Source organism: Trichosurus vulpecula, chromosome 9, assembly GCF_011100635.1.
Source record: "Trichosurus vulpecula isolate mTriVul1 chromosome 9, mTriVul1.pri, whole genome shotgun sequence".
Lineage (NCBI taxonomy): Eukaryota > Metazoa > Chordata > Mammalia > Diprotodontia > Phalangeridae > Trichosurus > Trichosurus vulpecula.
In genome coordinates this window covers 174906169-174933172 of record NC_050581.1, presented here as the reverse complement: position 1 = coordinate 174933172, position 27004 = coordinate 174906169, and the positions used below count along the sequence as shown (strand labels likewise).

Here is a 27004-nt window from a genome sequence, read left to right as displayed (position 1 = left end):
AGTCTTTGTCATTTGTTGAACTAGATGATTTCCGGCATTTGTGTCTATAAACTGCACTGCGGAGGTGAAACAGATGAGATCCAAAGTCCCCTCAAGCTCTGATTTCACTTTCAATGCTAAAAAATTCCATGATTCCCTGAACTTCAATGCACATTTTCCATACTGTAAACAGCTTGTTTATACATATCTATTCACTTATTGCCTACCCCATTAGACTGTAAGCTCTTTGAGGGCAGGGACTGTCATTTGTCTCTTTATGTATCCCCATAGATTAGCACTTGCTTGGCACATAACAGACGCTTAATAAATGTCAATTGATTGCCATTCTAGAGTTCATCCCCTGTTCAAATCAATCCCTATCATATTTGGCATTAATATGAAACCATGTTTCCTAGGACTTCAAAATGTCTTAAAAATCTGAGGTTATATTTATTGTTATGCCATTCTTTAAGAATAGGGTTAGAATACGTTAGGGTGAACACATTTCCAAATCAACAGTGTGGCTCTAGCTAGAACATTTTCACATAACTGATCTGCAGAATCTTTGGCCTACAAATGAAAAATGGTCTCAAGTCACCTTTTGAATATACCTTCAGCCCCAAAGCTCTTTTTTAGTCCTATACAAAAGATATTTTACATACATCAAAAACTACTCAATATGCTTGTCCCTGATACACTTTGAGTCTGGAGAGATATTGATCAAAGTTTTATAAATCAGTGAAGCAAACCCGAAGAGTAACACTATCCCATGTCTTCCTTTGGAATATGTTCAAGATCTTAAGATGATCACTGGTGCTCTATAAATAAGCATCTATTTTATGCCACATTATGCAATGCTATTACTCAGAGTAATTGTAATAAAATTAATATTTAGGTTCTTTTGCTTGTACACACTACCTACACTAATAGTGACCATATTTCTCCCCCCTCCCCCACCCTGAAATGGCTCTCTGAAACCCTCTGAAAGGTTCAAGGTATCCTTGCCTCCTAATCTATTCAAATCCATAATAGCAGAAAGAATGATGATAGTAAGTAGTAGTAGTAGTAGTTGTTGTAGTAGTAGTAGTAGTAGTAATGGAATCAGCAGCAGTAGCAGCATTAATTATTATTATTATTTTAGCCCTAGCAACTTATACAGACTAGAAAGTTTTGTTAAAGAGCTTAATTCCAGAATCAGGGTTGGGATGGGGAGGCTAATGGGCATGGAGAAGAAGCATTTTCAGGCATGAGCTTTAAGAAGTCTAGAAGCAGCTGTGAATTGTACATCCACGAGGAGTGCATCTGCACTAAAGCAATCACGAAGTTTTGAAATGTTGAAGTGATATTTAGACTCCCTCAAGTCAAAATGATAAAGTTGTCATTAGGTATATTCTGTAACTAACCAGGATAAACTTGATTTCTTTACTTTCATATCAAGAATGATAAGTGAAAAATAAGTGAATTGTAAAATATTTCATAATAGCATCCGTCCATTGAAATGAATGCAGTATTTTAGCTCTCTTGAAAGCAAAAAGCTGAGAGATTATGGGGTTTGAGAAATATCATAACCTAAAATACTAAGCATCAAAGACAGAAACATATGCTTACTCTAGTCACCGTATAACAAGAATCCACACTTAGATAAAGGATCAAAGGAAAGAACACTGTAAGTTTCTGTGGTTTGCCTGACATGAGCTGCATCAGTTTCATGTAATTGGCATAAATATACAACCTTCTATTCCAATGATACAGTATATTTCAGTCAATCAATAGAATTATCCTTACATATGTCAAGTAAACATCTGTTAGTATTGACTGACAATATTTGCATTGAACAAGTTACTTTTAAAAAGAATATCATTTTGAAGCTCAGTACATATACCAGACTGACTCTTATATGTAACAAGATCAATCAATATCTTTGAAATAATTATTTTGGAGCTCTAGAGAATTCTAGTGCTGGGCAGTTGGTAGTTGTTTTATTTTAAAATAATTGCTGCCTATACTGACTTGCAGAACCAGGAGAAATAATCTATATTGTTCTTTACCTTATATCTTGCACACAATGCTGGAATGGAGACTACTCTTGCATATCCCTGCTTTTGAACCTGATTTGAAATTTAAATATCATGGAAAATGGACCATTTCAGGCACCTGGCATTTATTTGCTTCCAGTGCAACATTGAAATGAGGAAACCCATGCTATACACCCATAAGGGCTCCTTTCCTCATATTCATATAAGATTCTAAGCAAATGCTTCAAATTGGTCCAATAGGCTTAAGTTATGGTTATACTTTCCATGAGGATTTTACAAATGCAAATGGTCCCCTTGTGATCTTGTTTTTTACATTTCTCACAAAATTAAAATTCTGCCCGTATTATAGAGAAAGGCTATTTTAAAGCAAATCTGATCATTGTCCTGCTAGATTTAATCTCTCAGCAGCTCTCCATTATTCTAAAACTGTATTTCAGCATAGTTAAAAGTTCAGGATTTTATTACAGTCATCTGTCCTCTGGGCTCTTGATAGCGAAGGCACCTTTAAGAGGTTGCAAGTTGTGTCCATGATATTTACAATCTTTAATTGGCCTAGGAATTTCTGAGATGAAAATGCCCTTACCTTGGAAGGGAATAGAAAACTAGGAGAAAAGAATTAGTAAATGATTAGAAAACCACTGATAATTTTGCTACTTCACAAGGACAGTGTGCTTAGGCAAACAGCACAATTATTTCCAGACACTTTCCCTGTGACTGTGTATTGCAATTACTTTGCTGTTCCAGTAAAACCTTAGGGGATGGAAGATCAGCATCAGATAAAACATGGCCATTTATTCAATGAATGAGAAAAAAGGGGAAGAGTTAGCAAGAATGCAGGTGACCCTTAGCTACACTGAAAGAAGAATTACTACAGGGAGAGCATAATTTCAAGAGCTTTGTTCACTAAACCAGTTTTTAGCCAGTAGGCCAATAAACCTTTTAAAGGGAGATCATGGTATTAAAATAAGAATGCTTCTCTTTAAGTGTCTGGGATTGTTTCATGTGTATTTTCCCTAGGCTAGAAATTAAAATACTAGTAATAGGTCAGAGTCTTGATGACACCAATTCTGTCAATCACCAAAAGAATACGATTAAAGGCAAGAATCCTCTCTTGACCATGATGACAGGCTCTAGAAATGTTTAGTCCTATTGGGTGACTGTCCCTCAAACTAGGATATAGGATGAATGGCCACTCAGACAACACAGCCCCTGGCTCTTTGCAATTATCTATGCATCACTGTCATCATATGTCAAATTAAACACCCCAAATTAAAACAAAATCCACTTGACAAAATGAATAATTAAATATTTTATTAAGGGCTTCCTATATGCTCAACTGTGGAAGCCATAGAAAGTGATTAAGAAGCAAAAAATATGGTGCTCACCTGCTGGAAATTTACAATCTAAGTGAAGAAAGAAGACTGGCGTGTGGACAAAGACAGAGAGCCAACATATAAGATAGTACAGCTAGTGTGGATTATACTATATAAGATAGTACATTGTGTGGACCATAAAATCAGAGTTCTAGAACTGAGCCTCAGAGGCCATCTAGTCTAACCTCTTCAGTTTTACAGATGATGAAACTGAGGCCTCGTGCAGTTAAGAGACTTTTCAATATCATACATTCAGTATGTGTGAGTAGAATATGAATCCCAAGAACTCTGACTGCAGAGCCAGAGCTCTTTTCACTGGCCCTCACCAGTAATCTTGACTCATGTCTTGCCACTGGACCCTGATGACTCTGGAGGAGAGAGTGAGGCTGATGCCTCACTTAAAACCAGTTCACGTGCAAGTGAAAACATCACCCTTCTGATGTCATTGGTCCTCTTTGAGAAGAAGGACAAACAACAACAATAAGAGATCAGATATTGGGGGTGGCAGACAGATGACAGGTAAATAGCTCAGGGACTGGAAGAGGCCAGTGAGGTAATTTTGTTCAATTCTTTATTTTACAGTTGGAAAAACTGAGTTAAGAGATTGGCCCAAGATCACATAGATAATAAATGGCAGAGCCAATATTTGAACCCTATTACCCTATTCCTATGATTTCAGATTGTTCTTTCCACTAGGTTATACTGCCAGAGATATCTCATGCTCCTTCAAAATACAAACATATAAACTTTCTGGATACCACACAATCACCTGCCAGCTCATGATAGTTCCTTCATTTGACAATATCTCCACATCTTGGTTTCAGACAGCAATCTAGACAAGATTAACTTTTATGAGAGCACCGGCCCTGGAGTCAGGAGGATCTGAGTTCAAATCCAGTCTCAGACACTTGACAAAAGTACTAGCTGTGTGACCTTGGGCAAGTCACTTAACCCCTACTGCCCTGCCAAAAAGCAAAAAAAGATTAACTTTTATAACTCCATCAAAACTATTCTTCAAGTGAATTAAGTATAGGATAAATTTCTAGAGCAAAAGTGGATCTCAATACCTTCCACACACATGGTTAATGACAATACATACTGCAAAGTCTTGAGCATTTCCTCAAACACGAAGATTTCTCCATTCTGTGGAATCCTGGGACTGTTTCCCAGCTTCTGATCAGGAATAAGCAAAACTGATCATATTTTCACTTCGGGATAAGATGCTGAATTCACCACAGCATCTCTGGAGTTTTCAGGTTAGCCTAATAACTCAGGAAAACATCCACTGTTGGTTTCAGCACAGAGCATCACCCACAACAGCAAGTAAAAAGAAAACCTTCAAGTGGCAAATTCATCCTCCATACCTAGGGCCATGAAGACCATGCCATAACATTAGATCTTCAGTTCTGTACAATAAATGAGTTACCTTAGGATCTGCAGTGAGCAGTTTAAATGCTTGATACACCTGGGACTCCTTTACTCCACCTCCAAGATCAAGGAAGTTGGCTGGCTTCCCACCATTAAGAGAGATGATGTCACAGGTTGCCATGGCGAGCCCAGCACCATTCACTGTAAAGTGAATCAAAGTGTCATACTGTTTTACATGCAGCAAAAAATACTTGAAAAGTCGGGAAAAAACCCAAACGCATCATATTAAACTAGAAGAGAGAGGGGAGGAAATCACAGTTAAGAACAGCAGCAGCCAAAGCATGGCCTTAACACCTTTCTTTTTCAATAGCTGAAATGATCACTCAGTCTGATGACCACTGCTCGGATGAAGATATGGGGAAATTTTCTTTGATAGAATTGTAATTATAGTGACCAAGTATTCTCCAAAGAAGATATGCAAAAATGTATTTACCACTCGATTTTTTTATGGAAGTGTAGAACCAAAGGTGTGGAACTAGACACATCCTATCAGATTTAGTATCACAGGACTTTAGATTTAGGGCAACAAGAGTGCTTTGAGATCATCCTGTCTCTCATTTTATAGATGAAGAAACCAAGCCCTATGAGGGTTAAGCGACTCACCCAATATCCCTCGGCTAGTAAGTGTCTGAAGCAGAATTTAAATCCAGGCTTTTTGAAGCCTTTGCTGGTATTCACTATGAAATACTACCTCTCACTTGGTTGATATGTGCTTGATTACTGAACTGCTTTTCCCCTTCACTTTATAAATATTTGCTTTGTCAGAACAGAGAACTTGCTGGAGAATGGCAGATGAGGGATCTATTAAGAAATAGTGATGATGCAAAACCATGAAAATTAATTTTGTAAAAAACAATGACAGAAGAGCCAAAGTAAAGGGTTAATTTTTTATCCTTCTCCTTGTTTAGGAAATATAATAGAAACTCACATTTTTATAGCCCCCTATGGTTTGCAGAGTGCTTTTTCAGCAACCCGGTCAGAGCTAGTATCAAATTACCCATTTTACAGATGAAGAAACTGAGGCTGAGACAAGTTAAAATGACTTATCTAAGGTCACAAAACTATGGAGTGGCTGAGGCTGTATTTAACCTCAGGTCTTACTTGATTCCAAGTTTATCACTATTCTGCCACACTGATTTCTGGGTAAATTTTATCAATGAAATTCCCCTTATTGTGACCCTACAGGCTTACTCATAAGTGATTATATTGCCTTATATTTGAAAGTAAAAATTATCTTTTATACAAGAGAGGCTCTCAAAGTAAAGTATCCTCTTTTTCCTGACCCTTGATGCCTCACAGAAGCCTCTGAACTGTGACTAATTTAATTAACTCTGGCATAGCTAAACATGTGAGTGCTTCCAAGTGCCTTATAACAGAGTAGGAAATATGTCAACTTCAGCACTTGGAGGTTTCAAATTTACTCAAAGCATGGCAATCCTTGCAGCCTCTCTAATCAAGCTTCCTTGACTTTATTCTAAATGTGTCCATGTTTCCTTTATTCTTCTAAGTGTTAAAAGATCATGAGTACATTAGTTAATCATCCTGAGAAAGATGTCAGGAATCTGTTCCATTAAAGTTATTGTCCCTTGCACAAAGTAAGACTTTCTGTATCACATGTAAGTCTATGTCATTTTCTATTGTGGAAAGCAGTGAGCTAGGAGAATGAGGTCTCACAGGTTCTGGGTATAATGATATGGTTGGTTTAATGAGCTACAAATCTTTTTTTAATATTAATTCCATTAAGATTAAGACCTCAGAACCAATGCAATGAATGGGTGCTACTAGAACCTACAGCCTTTAGCAATTAAGTAGCTAGAGTATAAATTTCAGCACTACATTCTGTGGACAGTTACAAAAATTATTTTTGTCTCCACACACCCATTCTTATCTCCGCTGAATAAGCCATTTTCACAAATTCAGATCAAAATGATAGACCAATTTTTTTCTGTTAATAAAATGGAATAGCAGATTAAACATGTTTATTGTTCTGTTATCACTGAAACTAAAGAAGTTTACAGTAATGATTAAGCTATATGCCCTCTCTTACTTCCCATTGAGAAAGCAATTCCATTTTAAACCTATGTCCCAGAGCAGTTGTTGTCTCAACAACTCTGGCTTGTGAGGGAAAACATGTTGAATTTTGGGACGCTAAAGTTAGATTATAATGCATGGAACTTTAAGCCAGTAAATTATTTTCAATTATACTGAATGTTTCAGAGAAAACACTAGACTACATCTAAGGATTTTTATTGAGGCAGCATGTGGTAGTATCTAGAGAAAGTCAGGGAAACTTGGGTTCAACTCCTGCCTTGGATACTTACTAGTTCTGTGACCTCTGAACAAGTCACTTCTCCCAGTCTCAGTTTCCTCATCTGTAAAATGGAGATAATCACATCTACATACTTGCCCCAAAGGACTATTGTGAGAATTAAATGAGGAAAAAATACATGAAGTGCTTTGAAAACTAAGTGAAGATTACTGTTTTTTATTGTTGTTTCATTCATCACATCTAGTTCAATGGAGTTCAGATAGTAATGGTCCTGGGATATTTCACTACCCTATTGTCTTCCAATGTTTAATATTCTGTGGGATTTTGCATAGGTGAATAAAATGACTGCTTTTTATAACTGAGTAAAAATATCGGGAAGTTCAGTTCATCTTGGGCAGTAGATAGAGTACTGGGCCTGGAATCAGGAACACTCCTCTTCCTGAGTTCAAATCTGCCTCAGACACTTGCTAGCTGTGTGACCCAGGGGGAGTCACTTAATCCTGTTTGCCTCAGTCCCCTCATCTGTAAAATGAGTTGGAGAAGGAATTGGCAAACAATTCCAGCGTCTCTGTCCAAGAAAACTCCAAACGAAGTCACAAAGAATTGGACATGACTGAAAATGACTGAACAACAGAGTTCATCTTAGGTACTTTCACTGAAAGTATCTTTCAGTCAACTCTATATTAGATGGGAAGCCGGGAATGTTATATTCTTCATTCAGGTCCCACTTCATTTTGATTTTTTCCCTCTAGGTTTCCATGAATGTTTAATATGGTGACACATATTGAAAATGTTGTTTTAAAATGTTTATGGATTGATGTTCTGTTCTGGTGATTATAGGTTATCACCAGTAGCATTATTATCATTAGCTATAAAACTTCATCTGTTTACTGAGTTTTCAGATGCATTTCACAAAATAAGGCCAATGAATCAATTGCAAACCATCTTGCCATATGCTCGGCTGAGATCTTTGTTTTCTTACCAAAGCAGGCAATGTTTCCATCCAGACCAATGTACTTCAGGTCATATTTGGCAGCTTCATTCTCAATAGGCTCATTTTCTGATTTGTCATCCATGGCAAATATGTCTTTTTGTCTAAATTCTGCATTATCATCAAAATTTATCTTGGCATCAAAACACACAACTACAAAAAAAGGAGAAAACGAATAATAAATACCTATAAAGGATCTTTAAGTTAGATATTTTTAGTGAACAGCCAAAGATGGCTCTTTAACTATAGATCATGATATAGGAGGAAAAGATGAGTAATTTTCTGCCACTTTGCTCTAGACAGATATAAGTAATGTACAGATAAAGACAAGTTTAACTTTCCTGATCTTTTAGGTTTGGCTAGTCTGGAAAATCGTGCATTTGTATGGGCTATGTGTATTTAGGTGAAAACATATTTCAACAGTTCATATTTTTAAAGCAAAACATAAGTCAATGAGAAGGTTAAAAGTATCTTCCATAATTATAAGTAGAGATAGGTTTTAAAGGTTGCTACTCCATTATGATTTCTTTTGAAAGTTAAACTTTGTTATTACAACATGTTACAGCCATAACCACTTTTTTTCTTTTCTTTGCAATTTGACCAACATTTATTAAGTGCCTACAATATGCCAGTTACTGTAGTAGGTGCTAGAAATACAAAGGGAAAAAAAATAAAACATCCCCTGCTCTCAAGGAGTTTACATTCTACTGGTGGGATGCAACATTTACAGATATAAATAAACACAAAATATCTACAAAGTGATACAAAGTAATTTTAAGGAGTGAAGAAAGTTTGGGGGCTGGTGTGGTCCCTCATCTGTGCATTAATAGATGTCACACATTGCAAGAATTTGAGGAGGTGGGGGTGGGAGTGGTGGAACAAGATGCAGTGAAGAGAGGAAAGAAGCCCAGGCAAAGGCATTTAAGCAGGAGATGTAATGGCATAGGTTTATTTCTTAATCACTAATCAATGTCATTCAAACCTTTTTTAAAATGAGAAACTAGGAAAAAAAAAGTCTTCTTCCCTAAACCAGATGACTCCTTCCAATAAGACAACAAAGAATGTACAACTTGGATTTAATTATGGTAGAGATTAGGACAGTGGAAAAAAGCATAATATATGAAGCCCAAGGACCCACGCTCAATTCTTGGCATTGCAACTGACCTTGCTGCAGGCCTTGGTCAAGTCTCTTTACCTCTCCATGCCATAGATGTTTTATTGTTAAAATGAAGGGGCTTAGGGGGCGGAGCCTAGATGGCAGCTGGAAAGCAAGGACTAGCATGAGCTCCCTGCTGAGTCCCTCCAAAAACCTATAAAAATTGCTCTGAACCAATTCTAGAACTGCAGAACCCACAAAACAGTAGAGGGAAGTAGGGCTCCAGCCCAGGACTGCCTGGATGGTCTCTGGGTGAGGTCTATCCCACATGGAGCTGGGAGCTGGGAGTGGAGCACAGCAGAGCCTACCATGAGCAGCTAGGACCAACCAGACCAGGAGCTGGGAAGAACTGCAGCAGTTACCAGACTTTTCAACCCACAAACACCAAAGACAGCGGAGAAGGTTAGTGGGAAAAGCTGCCAGGGTGGAAGGAGTTCTCAGTTCAGCCACTGCCCCTGGGGCAGCGGAGGTGGGGCAGCTACAGCTGCTGTTGCTTCCCACCCAAGGCACACCTGGTGGGAGGAATTAAGTGGCGGAGCAGAGAGGAGTGCACAGCCTGCTGAAGATCTAAGCCCAGTCCGGGCTGGGGGGTTCTTGGGGAAGGAGGAGTGCTGGTGTGGCAGAGCTGGCGCATCCCCCCCAAATGTGGAACATAGAACTCTTTAGTCTACAAGTCTACCCCACTGAAAAACTCAAGGGTCAAGTTAGTTGGTTGGGAATATGGCCAGGCAGCGAAAACGCACCGAGATTCAGTCTCAGACTTTGGATTCTTTCTTTGGTGACAAAGAAGATCAAAATATACAGCCTTAAGAAGTCAATAAAGTCAAAAAGCCTACACCAAAAGCCTCCAAGAAAAACAGGAACTGGTCCCAGGCCATGGAAGAGCTCAAAAAGGAGTTGGAAAAGAGCAAGTTAGAGAAGTAGAGGAAAAATTGGGAAGAGAAATGAGAAGGATGTGAGAAAACCATGAAAAACAAGTCAATGACTTGCTAAAGGAGACCCAAAAAAATACGGAAAAATACACTGAAGAAAACAACACCTTAAAAAATAGACTAACTCAAATGGCAAAAGAGCTCCAAAAAGCCAATGAGGAGAAGAATGCCTTGAAAGGCAGAATTAGCCAAATGGAAAAGGAGGTCCAAAAGATCACTGAAGAAAATACTACCTAAAAAATTAGATTGGAGCAAGTGGAAGCTAGTGACTTGATGAGAAATCAAGATATTATCAAACAGAACCAAAGGAATGAAAAAATGGAAGACAATGTGAAATATCTCATTGGAAAAACCACTGACCTGGAAAATAGATCCAGGAGAGATAATTTAAAAATTATTGGACTACCTGAAAGCCATGATCAAAAGAGAGCCTAGATATCATCTTTCATGAAATTATCAAGGAGAACTGCCCTGATATTCTAGAGCCACAGGGGAAAATAGAAATTAAAAGAATCCACCAATCGCCTCCTCAAATAGATCCCAAAAAGAAATCTCCTAGGAATATTGTCGCCAAATTCCAGAGCTCCCAGATCAAGGAGAAAATACTGCAAGCAGCCAGAAAGAAACAATTTGAGTATTGTGGAAACACAATCAGAATACCCAAGATCTGGCAGCTTCTACATTAAGAGATCAAAGGGCTTGGAATGCGATATTCCGGAGGTCCATGGAGCTAGGATTAAAACCTAGAATCACCTATCCAGCAAAACTAAGTATCAAGCTCCAAGGCAACATATAGACTTTCAATAAAATAGAGGACTTTCAAGCTTTCTCAGTGAAAAGACCAGAGCTGAATAGAAAATCTGACTTTCAAACACAAGAATCAAGAGAAGCATGAAAAGGTAAACAAGACAGAGAAATCATAAGGGACTTACTAAAGTCGAACTGTTTTGTTTACATTCCTACATAGAAAGCTGATGTGTATGATTCATGAGACCTCAATATCATAGTAGTTGAAAGGAATATGCATATATATATGTATATATATATATATAAGTGAATGTGCATGTATGTATGTATGTATGTGTGTGTGTGTATATATATACATATATATATATATATATATATATATATATATATATAGAGAGAGAGAGAGAGAGAGAGAGAGAGAGAGAGAGAGAGAGCGGCACAGGGTGAGTTGAAGATGAAGGGAAGATATCTAAAAGAAATAAAATCAAACTAAGGGATGAGAGGGGAATATATTGAGAGAGGGAGATAGGGAGAGATAGAATGGGGTGGATTATCTCTCATAAAGGTGGCAAGAGAAAGCAGTTCTGTGGGAGGAGGGGAGAAGGCAGGTGAGGGGGGAATGAGTGAATCTTGCTCTCATCAAATTTGTCCTGAGGAGGGAATACCATACATACTCAATTGCATATCTTACGCCACAGGAAAGAAGAGGGAAGAAGATAAAAAAAAAGGGGGGGATGATGGAGGGGAGGGCAGATGAGGGTGGAGGTAATCAAAAACAAACACTTTGGAAAGGGGACAGGATCAAGGGAGAAAATTAATAAGCGGGATGGGTTGGGAAGGAGCAAAATATAGTTAGTCTTTCACAACATGAGTATTGTGGAAGGGTTATACATAATGATACACATGTGGCCTAGGTTGAATTGCTTGACTTCTTAGGGAGGGTGGGTGGGAAGGGAATTTGGAACTCAAAGTTTTAAAAACAGATGTTCAAAAACAAAAAAAAAGTTTTCACATGCAACTAGAAAATAAGATACACAGGGAATGGGGAGTAGAAATTTATCTTGCCCTACAAGAAAGGAAGGGAAAAGGGGATGGGAGGGGAGTGGGGTGACAGAGGGGAGGGCTGAATGGGGAACAGGGTAGCCAGAATATATGTCATCTTGGAGTGGGGGGAAAGGTGGAAATGGGGAGAAAATTTGTAATTCAAACTCTTGTGAAAATCAATGCTGAAAACTAAATATGTTAAATAAATAAATTTTAAAAAAAGAAACAAAAATTTTGGAAAATCAAAAAAAAAAATAAAATGAAGGGGCTTGATTGGATTAGATTAGCCGGCTTTGGGAATTACATCAAGTCAACAAGTTCTTATTGCATCTCTACTATGTTACAGGCCCTGAGCTGAGCACTGTGAGTACTCACGTATACACATGCACACACGCATATCTATGTATAATAAAGGCATGGAGTATATATGTATATATACATATATGTATATATTCACATACACACATATATGTAATGTGTCTTTATTTCACATATAATATATAATAATATATGCCTGTGTGTATGTGCAAAACAAATAAACCCAGCCCCTGTTCTCAAGAATCTCAGAGTTTACTAGGAGAGACCACAGGCTAACATTTTGTATAGACTAGATAAAGACAAGATAAATCAGAGATAATTGTAGAGAGAAGACACTAAGATTAAAGATGCCTGGGAAAAGCTTTCTGTAGAAGGTGGTATTTTAGCAGAGACTTGAGGGAAGTCAGGGAAACCAGGAGGCAGAGACAAGGAGGGACAGTATTATCAGCATAGGGAACAACCAATGAAAACACCTGAAGTCAAGAGATAGAGTCTTCTGACTGATAAACAGTGAGAAGCCCTGTGTCATTGGAAGCCAGAGTTCATGGAGGTAAGGTATATGAAGACAGGAAAGGTCAGAAAAGCCAGAGGTTCATTTATGAACCCCCTAAACATATGGCCCCAAGATCATTGACTCTGTTATATGATTTATACATCACACACATTCATGGTCACATGAGATTTTGAAGAAGGAATCCATTAAGTAATTATGTAAAAATTGTCATTGTGTATACACATTCATACATATGCATGCATATATACATATACATTCACATAAGAGAAATCACAAATGACTGAATGTAGCAATGGTTGACAAGGGGAAATGTTTCCTAGCAGTAAATGATGCTTTAAGTCTATAAGCCCTACCATTAAATGTCCAACTTACTTGCCCACACAAATGTGAATATATCCAGAAAATAAGGTGGTAATTACCTTCTGCATTTTATAATCTTAATGGTGGACTCTTGCCATCACCAAAGGCATTTTCTAGCATTCTCCTTGTTGCACTAGTATTTTCCCAGCAGTTAATCACTATTATAATGATCAATAGAAGAGGAACTTCTTTCTAGGTATATAATATGTTTTAATTAACTTATTAGTAAATTTAGCTCCTCAGTTACTCATGTGTTAGATGGCTGAAACCCACGTGTTCAAAGTAAATATGCAAATACTATCAAGTTGACTTCCTGATTGATGAGTTTCCAATCAAAGAATTTTTGTTCACAATCAATAAACCAGTAAATCAAAAAAGTTCAGACTGGTTTTTGCCCTTCAAAAAATTGTCATTAGCGGCTGCCTAAAATAGCTCATGATGAATGAGTGAGATGCAGATTTCCATATCTAGACCCAACACTCAGTGCTTGCAAGATCAGATTTTCAAAATGGGCTCCTCTGTGGGAGTTCCAAGGGGGACTGCAAGAACATTGTTGAGAGAGAGAGAGAGAGAGAGAGAGAGAGACAGAGACAGAGAGAGAGAGAGAGAGAGAGAGAGAGAGAGAGAGAGACAGACAGAGAGAGACAGAGAGAGAGACAGAGAGAGACAGAGAGAGAGAGAGAGAGAGAGAGAGAGAGAGAGAGACAGAGAGAGAGAGACGGAGACAGAGACAGAGAGACACAGAGAAAGAGACAGAGAGACAGAGAGAGCACCAAGAAAAATGTAAGCTTAACCTAAAAATTTGAAGATATTGGTTAATATTGGTTAATATATTAGTTAATATATTGGTTAATATAGGGAGTTGGTAAGTAAAATATTTTCTATTCCTTTCCTACTCAGTATAAGGAAACCTTATTATATAAGAGTCTAGTTCAACTGAACTCCACAAAAATCTCTGAATTTCAACAAAATCAATATCCTTTATGGTGTGGAGAGGGGAAAGGGGAAGAGAATCGCTTCAGTGTAAATAGTCATGGCTCTGTATTTGATTGGTTGTATGCATGAAACTTTGACTAAATGTTAAGTTTATACACACACACACACACACATATATATATGTATATATATTTTCAATCGTAGAGCTGCAAAAAAGTTCAGAGGGGCCGTCTAGTCCAAGCCTCTCATTTTACAGATAAGAAAATTGTGATTGGCCCAAAGTTCGCACAGGTGGCCACTATTAGAGGCAGGATTAAAACTCAGGTCTTCTGACACAGTGCCTGCCTGGCATGCTACAAGTACCTAATATATGTTTGTTGGCTGACTGTAAGATTCTTCCTACTTTCCTGAATGAAGATCTTACTTACTCCCCTGAAAGCCTAAGGGAGTCTCTGAGTGAGCAAGTTTAAGAACTCTGTGAAGAAAGCTAAGTTAATTATTTCAGGTGAGTAGCGAAAATAGCCCTCTGACACAATTGATGTTTTCCTCCTTTAGCAGGCCTCGTCTTCAATTGCCCTTTCATATTCTTCTAAGCCAACAATAGTTATCTAGTTCTCTTCAGGTCCAACTCAAATCCTACTTCCTCTTTGAAGCCTTCTCTGATTATCCTACTCAATAGATTCATATATTGTCCCAAATACTTAATCTTCCTTGTCTTGGAAACCCTAGAGCTATCTCAAAACCAACATGTTAAAACGTAAACTTATTGTCCTTCCCAAAAAGATACCCTTCTTCTAAATTTCCTGATTTCTGTTGCCCAGAACTCCTTCAATGCCACCATGTATCCCCCTAAGTCACTTATGGCTAAGGACTGTGCCCCTCCTTTTAGGTAGAACCCTCTCCACCTACCCCTAAGCACCCACCTCAGGAGAATACATGCTTCTTGAGGGCAGGAAATATTGTGGTTTTGTCTTTGTAGGCCTAGCTCCTAGCAGAGTGCCTGGCATACAGCAAGTGCCTAATAGTTGCTTGATGCGTGAATGATGACTAAGGTAAACTACAAAGTACTAAATTATCCCCACAGCGGCAGGTTGACTGGAAAATTGTATTTGGACAAGGCTTAGAGAAGCTTACGGATCCTTCCAATCACGTCATTTAGGTAGTTACCCACCTCTGGTTTTATATCATAATAATAATGCTATCAATAGGTAGTATTTATTCTGTAATTAACAAATATATCGTTTATCCTCACGACAACCACAGGAGGTAGTAACTACTAATATCTCCATTCTACAGATGAGGAAATGAAACAGGCAGAAAGTAAATGACTTTCCCAGGGTCACACACCTGGTCTGAGGCCAGATTTGAACTCACATCTTCACAACTTGGACCCAGTACTCTAGATGTAGAGGAGTGCTACATCTAGAGTCAGGAAGACCTTAGTTCAAATTCTGCCAAGAGAGCCTGAGACTCTGTGGCTTCTAAATTCTGTTCTGGCTCTAAATCTATGATCCTATGGTTAACAAGGGCAGCGAGGTAGTGCAGTGGCTAGAGTGCTGGCCCTGGAATTAGGAGGACCCAAATTTAAATCCTGCCTCCAGAACTTACTAGCTGCGTGACCCTGGGTAAGTCATTTCACCCTATTTGCTTCAGTTCTTCATTTGGAAAATGAGCTGTTGAAGGAAATTGCAAACCACTCCAGTATCTTTACCAAGAAAACCCCAAATGGGGTCATGGAGAGTTAGATGTGACTCATCGACCAAACAACAAATGGTCAACAATGTACCAATTAAATATCTTCCATTATTCAATTTTTCTCATTTAATAAGACAACCAGCAGCTGTCATAGAATGCATTTGAGGAGGTGTGGAGCTCATCTCAGAAATGCAAATTTTCATTTTCACATTATGGAATCTTAGTTCTACAGAAAATTCATCTTTCTCAAAGACCATGCCTAGTACAAAGTACTACGGGAAAAAACACCCATTAATATTTATAAAACAATTTTCACCATCAAAAGGGTATTGTTACATGCTTGATAGATTGTACAAATGAATTTTCCTTCTGAACAAGTATCAAAGAAAGCCTTGGTACTTGTGTTCATGGGGTGTTTTGTGGTTTTTTGTTAGTGGCATGCTAATTCAACTGCCTTGATAGAGAACATGACTGACAGCTGGTGGCCTTTGACCTGCAAAGCTTAATTGAATGTGCTTCAGAATTAAGCTAAGGAAAAATACATTTAAGAGAAGAAACTCATACAAAAATGAAACATTAAAAAAACATGATGATGCAAACCTGTTGCAATTAGTTTTGAAAAACAAAATGTCTTCAAGCTGTATACCACATTCGATTTGTGATAAATAATTATAATATGCTATTCAAAGGTACACTGCCAAGAAAAAAATGAAATCTGGACACTTTCAAATTAGTCTCTCCCTCCTCCCATCCTCCTCCCAATGCTACTGTTCCAGTATTTGTGTAATTTTCTGAATATTCTCTTAGTAGATGTGAAAATAGACAGACACAGGAGGGAGCTGAAAATATTCTTGGAAATTTGGTTTTTACGTAAGAAGAAAAAAAAAAGCAAACGCCCACCAAAAACATGGCTTCCCACAAACATCAAGCAACAGTACAGTTATTTAGGGAAATGAATTTTAAGCAGTTGAAACTGATTTGCTGATTAACTTTGAATCAGCCAGGGTTCATTTCCAAAGAAGCTTGGCCAAAGGCCCACTGTTTGAAATTGGGTCTTAGCTATCAAACACATTGGAGGAGTCTGGACTGCAATTGATGAAGGGAGTCTTAGATATCAAGAAAAAAAGAGCCAAGCTATGAAATCCACTGGCTAGAGAGAGAAAGAAATGAAATAGAATCCAATATCACCCTCCAGATTTCAGGAACTTTGTGACAGCAAGAATTGCCTTGTGCCATGTCCTATCCAAGATTAATGCCACCCTTCTGAAGTTCCACTTCATAATAAGACCTACTTCTTGTGGGAGGCGGCATTGCCCAGTAGGTAGAGAGCTAGCCACAGAACCACAGAACATCGTTCAAGCCCTGCTTCTTAACTCTGATTGACAATGCAACTCTGGGCAAGTCACTTAACGTCTCACTGCCCACAGGCTGCAAAGACATAGACACATTGGCAGGGGAAGTTCATCACCAAGATATCCAATACGTTGTGAGCTCCCTGAGGGCAGGAACTGTTTTCACTTTTCTTTGTATCTTTAGTTCTTAGCATGCTGCCAGGCACACAGTAGGTGCTTAATAAATGCTTGTTGACTTAACTAAGAGGCTCCTGTCTTGATGAACTTGTGAGTTCAATCCCTTTTCCTCCTACACAGAATTATGACACAGAAATACTGAGAAGTAATCCCAAATATGTGGAAGAGCATAATTTTCTTAGTTATTCTCAAAGACTTCAATATTTCAGATGATTCCTGTTCTCACTCTAGAATTGATGAAATTCTTTCATAGATGAAGATCACATCCTACCCAAACCTTAGTAGTTGGTCTTCAATAGTTGTCATGCATGGAGGTGAATGAGAAATGAATGAGTGAAGAACAAATTTGACCAAATTGAGCTAGTCTGATTTTCAGTTGATAGATACAGGCTATCATCAGACTTACACTCAGATCACTGAGAGGGAGAGTTGGTAGAATAGGTCAGAGCTTACATTTATATGGACTTAATTTATGTAACTTAGTCATCGCCACACCAGGATAAGGCTTTGGAGCATATTAGGAGGGGAAGAGAAGATAATAAGCATTGTTTATCACGTATTATTATGTTCCAGGCACTGTGCTAAGCACTTTACAAATACCTCATTCAATCTTCCCAACAATGCTGCCAGATAGGCACTATTATCACCCATTTTGCAGCTGAAGAAACTGAGGCTAAGTGATTGGCCCAGGGTCACACAATTAATAAGTGTCTGAGACTGGATTTGAACTCAAGGATTTCTGATTCCAGGTCCAATGGTCTAGGCACTTGATTATCTAGCTGCCCAAATCAGCAATATGCATTTTAGATGGTAATGACTCATTGTAAGCATTGAATCTCGTTAGGAAAGGGCATATATAATAATAATGATGATGATCATAATTGCTAACATTTATCTAGCACTTAAAGGTTTGCCAAACAAATATTAACTCATTTTATCTTCACAATAACCATGGAAAATAGGTGTTATTTCATTTTACAGATGAGGCAGACAAAAGTCACATGGCTAATAAGTATCTGAAGGCAGATTTGAACCCAGGTCTTCTTGATACCAAGTTCAGCACTTTATACACTGTCCCACTTAGCTGACCTAAAGTCAGAAGACATAAAAAGGCTAACACAGTGGATTGAGCACTGGTTCTGGGTCCAGAGGACCTGGGTTCAAATCCTTCTACTACCAATTACTTGAGTTTCCTTGGGCCACTCACAAGCCATCCCTGAGTTTCCTTATCTGCAAATGAGGTTGCACTGGAGATGCTCTCTGAGGTTTCTTCTAGCTCTCTGATTATGACCTGCCTAATGGGGTTTTGGATGAGAGCATGCACGTGATAAGTTTTGTAGTCGTAAGCCCTATGTAAGTAACAACTCTTAGTATTGATATTTTTGTGGCTAATCTTACAGATAAGGATGCTTCAGGTCAGGGATGGGAAGTGAGTGGCCCAGCCTAATACAGATGAATGCTAGTATAATTTGAACCCAGTGCCTGGAAGTGTAGGTCTCCCTGCATGCCACAAGCATCATCCTCAGCCAGGCAAGTGGACTGGTGTCTTAGCTGTTCAGAGGATCAGAGACCTAGAGCTAGAATAGTCCCTGGAGGCCATCTAACCCACCCCCTCATTTTAGAAATGAGGAGCCTGAGGTCAAAGAGCTCAAGTCACTTGCTCAAGGTGACACAGGTCATCAACAAAAGAAGTTGTCTTTGAACCTGCTTGAATCTTTCTGATATACTGTCTTGTTGGCCCTAACACACTCAGCTACACTCACTAGTTCATATTTGTTCAAACTGAACAACTAACTGAAAGAAAGCAGTGGCAAGGTGGGGGTGGTGCTATCCAGAAGTTGTCAAATGCCGGAATAGCTGAAAGATTTGCCCAGTGATTTTCCGTGAAATATATATATATATATATATATATATATACATACACACACATATATACATACACACACACATATATGGACATATATACACACACACACACACACACACACATATACATATATATGTACACATATATATATTTTTTTTTCCTACAAAAATTATTCACATACAGAGCAGGGGGTTGAGCAAAGTGACCTCTTACATTCCTTCCAAATCAAAGAGTCTGTGATTCTAAAAAAAGAATCAACATAACCTTTCCTCCACATAGGTACTGTGCCAAAGCAGTTGCTTCCAGTGAACTTGGATTGAGGTGGGAGTGGGGAGATGGGAGGGGCATGAGCAGAGAAGGCCAGGGGTGGATTCGAAATATCTTTAAAAATTCTTACTTAAAAACTAATCCCCAAACCAACAAGCTGAAAGATGAGCTGCCAAAGGTCACATGCTTCCTAATTGCTGATATGAATGGAAACATTCACTGGGAAACTAAAATTCTCAGTGGGTGCTGTTCACTTTGCTAAGTTGAAATGGATGTTTGTTGCAGTTACTAAGTAAAACGTTTCCTTGAGAATGGCAGTACCCTGAAGATGATGAAAAATTTATCCATTCAGTCATTAATCACTACTTTCCTAATTTGGTTTAACTTCACTATTGTTCATTAGAGTTATAAACCAATACATTCATTTAATTGTGATTATAATTCAATAGCTGGACTTTTATGGTACAATGAGCAAATTAATAGCTATAGATAATTTTATTTTTAAAAATCACACTAGACTTGTCTTTTGATGTATTATGCCCTAGTAAACTCATGATAGGGACAAAGAATTTTACTCTTAATATTTTAAAATGGTAAATCATTGGAATGTTAACATAGGCATTGGAAGTTTTGCTTTTTTCACTATCTATTTTCCTATAATGGATTTTGTTGAATTGCTAAGGATCTGAATAAAGAGCATCACAGGCTTCAACTCAATTAAACAAATATTCATTCATCATCTCCTATGTGCCAGGCATACTGCTAGGTGCTAGAAAAACAAGACTCGAACAAAATAGTCCCTGTCTTCAAGGAGTTTATATCTGCCTGGGGAGAAACAAAATGCACACAGATAAGTAAATATAAAATCAATAGGGCCAGAGATTGGATCTTTGAGTTCATTGAAATAGGGATCTCCCAGAGAGAAATTCCCTTCACCAATGCAGAGCAATACTATCTCTGCGATTTAGAATCCTGGAGAGCTGTCTAGAGTACGTAAAATGCTAAGTAACCTACCCAGGGGCACATAGGTAGAAGGTGTCAGAAGTGGGACTTGAAACCAGTGGTACTAGCTCCGAGGCCAGCTCTCTATACAGTAGGCCATGGTGCTTCTCATGAGATGTATGCAAAATAGAGAAATTGTAGGGCAATTATATGAGCCCTAACAACTGGGGAAATCAGGCCTTTATCCAATCCAACAAATCTAGTAAGCATTTACAGGTCCTTCCCTCAGGGACCTTACAATTTAGTAGGGGAAGAAGAGTGGACTAGGACATGTACATAAGTTCTTTTTGATGGAGATTTTCCAGCTTTGAGGTTAAAAAAATACATAGGGCTTGTTAATCTTATAATAACAATTTGATTCTTTTAAAGGGGGTTGGGCATGTTTATACAAGGATTTGTCTAAATTGTAATATTGAACGTCTCTTCTTTTTTGTTTAGATTTCATTAGCATTCAGATAATGAATATTTACCCCAAATAAAAAATAAACAGAAATCATCACAAAGTGTTACTGGTTTCTGCTGTCAAGAGATTATAAACACAACTTTACTGGAAGCCCCAGAACCATCACAAACATGGCAACCGTTACAAACAATGGACTTCCACGAATGATATTTGTGAAGAAAAGAGGATGATGTACTAGGTGCAAGGTTTTGTGGACACTTCTCGGAGCAACAAAACACAAAACCAACTATTATTCTCAGACTTTTCCATACATGAATTTCATTAATCCCAACTTTTTTTTTAGCTGAATTCTAAACCTTCCCCAATCTATGCTCTACAGATCTTTTCTCGTGTTACTCCCCATTTCACATATTGTCGGTTACAGCCATTCACATATTATACATTCCAATCTCTTTGCTTTCACCCATGTAATCTGTGCCTTAAGTGTTCTCCCCCAATTTCCACCTGTTATAACTCTATACATTCTTCAATATCTACATCAGGTACCACCCCCTCCATGAAACACACCTTATTTTCCATTATCAGAAATCTCTTCTTCCTTAACTCTGTCATAGTATTCTGTAACTCTCCCATATACTGACCACATTCTAATTAATATTGTAATTATTTGGACACATCTTCTCTCCCCTCAAATACTAGTTCCTTTAGGGGAGCATGGGGTCCTGATTGGAGAAAAGCCATAAAATACAGTAATAAGTGAAAAGTCATAAAAACTTAAATTCTGTGAAAGGCAGAAGCTGGGACATGGCGACCTGTCAAAAGTCATAATTTAGAAACTGAATCATAATTTAGACACTGAGTCAAAACTTAGGTACTATGGCCTAAGAAAGCCATAACAAGAATATTGTGACCTATATGTTGCTGGTACATGATCAATACACAAACTTATGTTTGGGCATAACATTGACTTAACATGTAAGCCCATTACTAAGAAGAAAACCAAAAATCATCACCAATCAGTAGTGATGCACTCTCGAACTCCTCCCTTTGTCTGTTTTCTATAATTACCAAAGGGATTTTGGGGGTTCTTTTGTGGGGATCCACTGGTTTGTCTGGGCACTGCCATAGACTGAAGATTGCCCTGTTTTATAAGTATTCATAATGATTGATTAAACTACAACCTATAATCAATCTGGAGATCTTTGGCCTTTCCCTTTGGTATCAAGAACACTCCACAGTTACAGGAGAGGTTCAGGATTCCCCAGCCCGTGGAACTCCAGACATTACAGGGAGATACTGTTTATCCATCTGACATCAAGGTTCCCATGCTACAGTAGTGGGATTAGGCCCATGAGTGACCACTGCATTTCCAGTCTGGATAAGAGTAGAGACTTAGTCTCCAAAACCAAAAATATCTGGACAAACTAGGTTTGACAGGCGAGAGCTACAGTTAGCTCTTCTTGGTTCTCAACTACATTTGTGTCATAACAAACAAATGTCTAGAGGAAGAGAGAAAAGGATGATGTTTCTAAGTAATTCAAGCACCTGATCCAATGCTTAGTATTTGGATGCTAACAAACCAAAAGGATTGAAATGTTAAATTCCATCATGGGAGTGTTTGTGACTATGGCAGAAATTAAATTACAAAATCAAATTAATGCAAAGCTGTTGCTACAGTCTTCCATGCAATTTAATTTATACTCTGCATAAATAAAGAATTTGAATGCATTCATTTGTTTTCTCTAATTTTTTACCTTGTCCTTCTGGAGTTTCACCAAAGGGATTCACTTCAACCTGAGTAGCATCAATTTTCAGGAAGAGATTATAGAGCTTCTTAATTTGATCTGCAGCCTAAATGTGATCAAGTGAGATGGAATTAGCCCTCAAAAAGTGAAAGAAAATGCATTTTGTTCTGGTAATGAAACATTAAAAATAGAAAGTTACATCTCTGTTTTATGTAAGGTTATCTGGAGGGACACAAACCAGAATGACAATTTGACTATCAACTGCTATTCATTAAGAGGAATTAGCAAAACTTCTTTCAAACACAAAACCAGACCGCTATAAAAAATACAATATTTTCACAATACTCTCAGAGTGCTATTAAGCTCTGTGTAAATTATCATGTCCTATTAACTGGATTATGCCACAGTATGAGCGGTAATCACCAATGTAAACAAGCTCAATTCGAGCAAAGGTAAACACGATTTTCAGAGTTTATAATGATTGTGTTTTCTGTAGTATGCTGGAATCAAAATAATTTTTAATATAAAAAGCCACAGTAATTAAGCTCATCAATCCAAGCCCATAATCTGGGAAGACAAAATAAAATCAATTATCTAATGTTTATTAGAAGCTGTTACCAGGAAGGAAAGTAAGAGCCCCGGGAATTTTCCTGTTTTTTTCCAAAATGAAGCTGAAAAAGCGGCTTTTCGGTGACATCTATACAGAAGAAGTCTATTAAAGGGCTACTGTGAGCCACTTTACCCTCCCCATCCCCTTACCCTCAACTACGCTAACGTGATCAAAGCTTATGATGAAATAGAATAAGATGCTTGGCTTGCATAACTTTTTGTGGCATCTTTTCATGCTCACTGCCATTCGAGTACCCTCTTTGCCTCCTTTTGTTCCCTTGTAGTCTTCTCTTGGTTCTTATAAAGGATCACACCTAGTTGTCAGGACTGATCATCCCAACTTCCCAACCAGCAGCTTTGAAAGCAGGAAGTAATGGAAGTCATTGGAGTTTGTGCCAGCTACATCCCTAGCCCTGGGCAGACATTCCTTTCCTGCATGGTAAAGGACTAGATGGTTGAACAACCAAGTCATTCATTCTGTGAGTTCCGATTTTATTTTTAAGAAAGCAGGGATCTCACTGTCATGCTCAATTCCTTTTCCTCCTCATGCCCCATGAAGATTAGTTAAAGGAAAGGATTTTTACCTTTGAAAAGAGAAGACTTGGAATGTGGCAGGTCTGGGAGGGGCACAGCTGGCTTCAAATACCTGAAGAATTCATGGAGGAGGATTCTGACTTTTCTGCTTGGCCCCAGAGTGCACCAACAGTGGGTGGAAACTTTAGAGGTGGGTACATTTAGTCTTAATGTAAGGAAGAACTACTTTCGCAATTAGAACCATCTAAAAGTGAAATAGGATGCCTCAGGAGATAATAAGGAGATAAGTCTCCTTAGAGATTTTCAAGCAAAAGTTGGATGGCCACACATTGACCATGGTGTAGAGAGGATTCTTGGGAGGGCACCCATTGGCTACTAAGATCCCTTCCAACAATGGGAATTTGTGATTAGAGACACTGCCAGAGATGGCATTTACAACATGCATCTGCAAGGCCTAAGAAACTTTAGGAAAATACTCAGAAATATCATCAACTTTAATATCATTGAGCATTTTTATTTTCTTCACAGAAGACCATATATTTTGTTTAAATTGCTGTATCATTGTCAATAGGGCTTATTATTTAAAATTTTCAAGCCTGAAAACTCGGTGCAAACTATTAGCAGAAGATCAGAGGAGAAGAGATCTGGAGTGAAAAGGGCCTTATAGGCAATTCACAGACCAACACAGTCATTTTAGAGATCGGGGGATCAGAGTTCTAGAGTGGGAAGGGATAGTCAACGTCTTCTATTTTGATTCATTTGATTTTCATCAAGAAACGGAGGTGCAGTGTGGGGGTGGGAGGAGCTCATCCAAGATCACAGAAGTACTAACCATCAGTAGTAGAATTTGAACTTTGACCTTGGGGAGAGAGTGCTTTCTCCAGTGAAATCTTTTCATAAGGAAACTTCACTGCATGTACCACTAGATTGTAAGCTTCATAAGAAAAAGGGCTGGGCTAAGACTCATTGAGCTTTTTACCTTCTGAGGCATTGGTTTGCTCTGAAAAGCACTGGTATTTAATAAGTGTTTGTTGGATTGAATTGTATTCACACATCAGCAGGATGTTTTGACAAGGCCTTTTGTGATTTTTGATGATCGTCAAATGAAAATGCTGTAGCGGTGTGAATATCACCATGCTTTATATTTATATCAATAAAGAGATGTATAGACAGATGGATAGCTAGACAGGTGGACAGATATGGACAGATAGACGGATGGATGGATAGATAAATAGACAGTGAGAGAGAGAGAGAGAGAGGGAGGGAGGGGGGAGGGAGAGGGAGATTTTGTCACAGCATCTTTGGAGTCAAACAGAAGCAACTTTTGGGGTTCACAAACTTGCTTCTGAGTGGGGAAATTTCTTAAACACTTTATAAGCATGCTCTTAAAAGGAGACTACAAACCCTCTGATATATCATGTTTCTATCCCACTGAAATGAAAGGCTCTTTCAAAGATAACCATATGTATGAACAGCCCTCAGGGGAGTTGGGTGGCCTTGTATTGCTTTGACCCCTCAAATCCTTCACTGGACTAAATTCTGAAGGCACATGTTACTAATTTAATGCAGCATATGTTTTCAGAAATTAATAACGTAGTTGACAATTGAGAAGTGAGTACAGAAGGCCAAAATGCCAGTTCTACCAGAGCCTTTCTTGACTTTTACTTTTTTCTTAACAAATATTTATGGTATTGAATCTTAATCTGAGAAACATATTCAGTAATTTCCCATTAGAAATGGCATGCTTTCTTTTTTTGATTGGGAAGGCTAAAATGTCAAATTAGAGTCATGAGAAGAATTTAAAAACTTACATATAGCCAACATAGTATATAGCTAACATAGCATTATACCAAACTAAGATATGTGTGCATATGTATATGTGTATACATATGCACAAATGTGCATGTATAAAGGAGGGGAAAGGAAGAGAGGCCCAGTCAGAAAGACACAAGTTCAAATATCATCTCCACGCTTTTACGTTAGAGGATACTGAGATTCGGTGAGGAGAAATTACTCATCTAAGGTCACACAGCTAAGTAAATGATATATAAACTGAGGCATTCTGATCCCATCTTCAGATGGTTAAATTTTTTTTTAGAAAGTGGTGCTTGACTCTGGGGGTGTCAGCTGTATGTGTGAGGTGAAGATAGTTTTCAGCTGCCTGTAGTTGATAATTCCTCCCCAGGCTATACAGGGCTTCACTATGTTTGCTTAATGCCCATGACAGTGGGAGATGCTGCCTTTAGGTGTTTGTGACAAAGCACGGGGCCAATAAAAATACTTGTTGGTTGACCGACTGACTAATGATTCAGAGAGCGGGAAGAAACTAATGAGGAAAAGCAATCAGAGCACGAGACTGTGACAGGAGGGAAAGACCAGTGGAGAGCGACGCAACTACGTGGAAACTGTGAGAGTGTGTAGCAGTGCCCAGGGTGATTTGTCTAGGAACCGATTCCTGGGGCAGTGGGGTTGTCCCTAGGGTGCGACTTCATCATGCAAATTTGGCAAAAGTGGGTACTAGAGCTTAGTGAAAGCTGGCATGAGGTAGGTAGGTAGAGGCAGGAAGAGTTGAGTTCAAGTCTGACCTCAGGCACTTACTACTCGTGTGACCTTGCATAAGTCAGTAAACCTTTGTTTGGCTCAGTTTCCCCAAGTGTAAAATGGGGATAATAATGGCGCCTACCTCATAGGGTGGCTGTGACGATCAAATGAGATATTTGCAAAGCTCTTAGCACGGTGCCTGGCACACAAAAGGTGCTTAATAAATGCTTGTTCACCTTTTTCTCTCTTGCTATGGCCTCACAGGCAGCAAGGTGGCACCGTGAAGAGGGTGTTGAACTTGGAGTCGGGAAGGCCTAAGCTCAAATCTTGCCTTCATTATTTACTAGCTTTAACATGCTGGCAAGATATGCATCTTCTCTGAGCCTCAATTTCCTCAGTGTGAAATGGGGATAACATCACGGGATCAAATAAGATAACATAGGTAGAGGCCTTTTAAGTTCATAAACCCATTAGAGCTGTAAAAAGGCTATTATCATTGGCAGCAGCAGCAGAAGTGCTCGTTTCTCTAATGCTTCCAGGTCAGAGGTCATATGATACCAGCCCCCCCCCCACCCCAGTTTCTTTTGATAGCAGGGTATCAGTACACCTGGGGATGATGATAACAGAGCCCTGAAGGAGAGATCACATGACTGGAATAATGGTTCTCACATCAGAAAACAGAATGGAAGGGGCTGAGAGGGCACTCACAAGAGTCTGGACAAGGCCTAG

The 27004-nt window shown here is 38.5% G+C and overlaps 1 protein-coding gene across 1 annotated transcript in view; it reads right to left on the bottom strand.

Annotated features, from left to right (window-relative positions):
* Positions 1 to 27004, bottom strand: part of SUCLG2 (succinate-CoA ligase GDP-forming subunit beta) — a 317749-nt gene that overhangs the window by 132165 nt on the left and 158580 nt on the right. Inside the window, exons 7-9 of the mRNA XM_036738331.1 lie at positions 22601 to 22697; positions 8068 to 8229; positions 4815 to 4957 (exon numbers count right to left, since the gene is read on the bottom strand). Coding sequence (XP_036594226.1) covers positions 4815 to 4957; positions 8068 to 8229; positions 22601 to 22697 — 402 coding nt within the window. The remainder of the gene's footprint in view (positions 1 to 4814; positions 4958 to 8067; positions 8230 to 22600; positions 22698 to 27004) is intronic.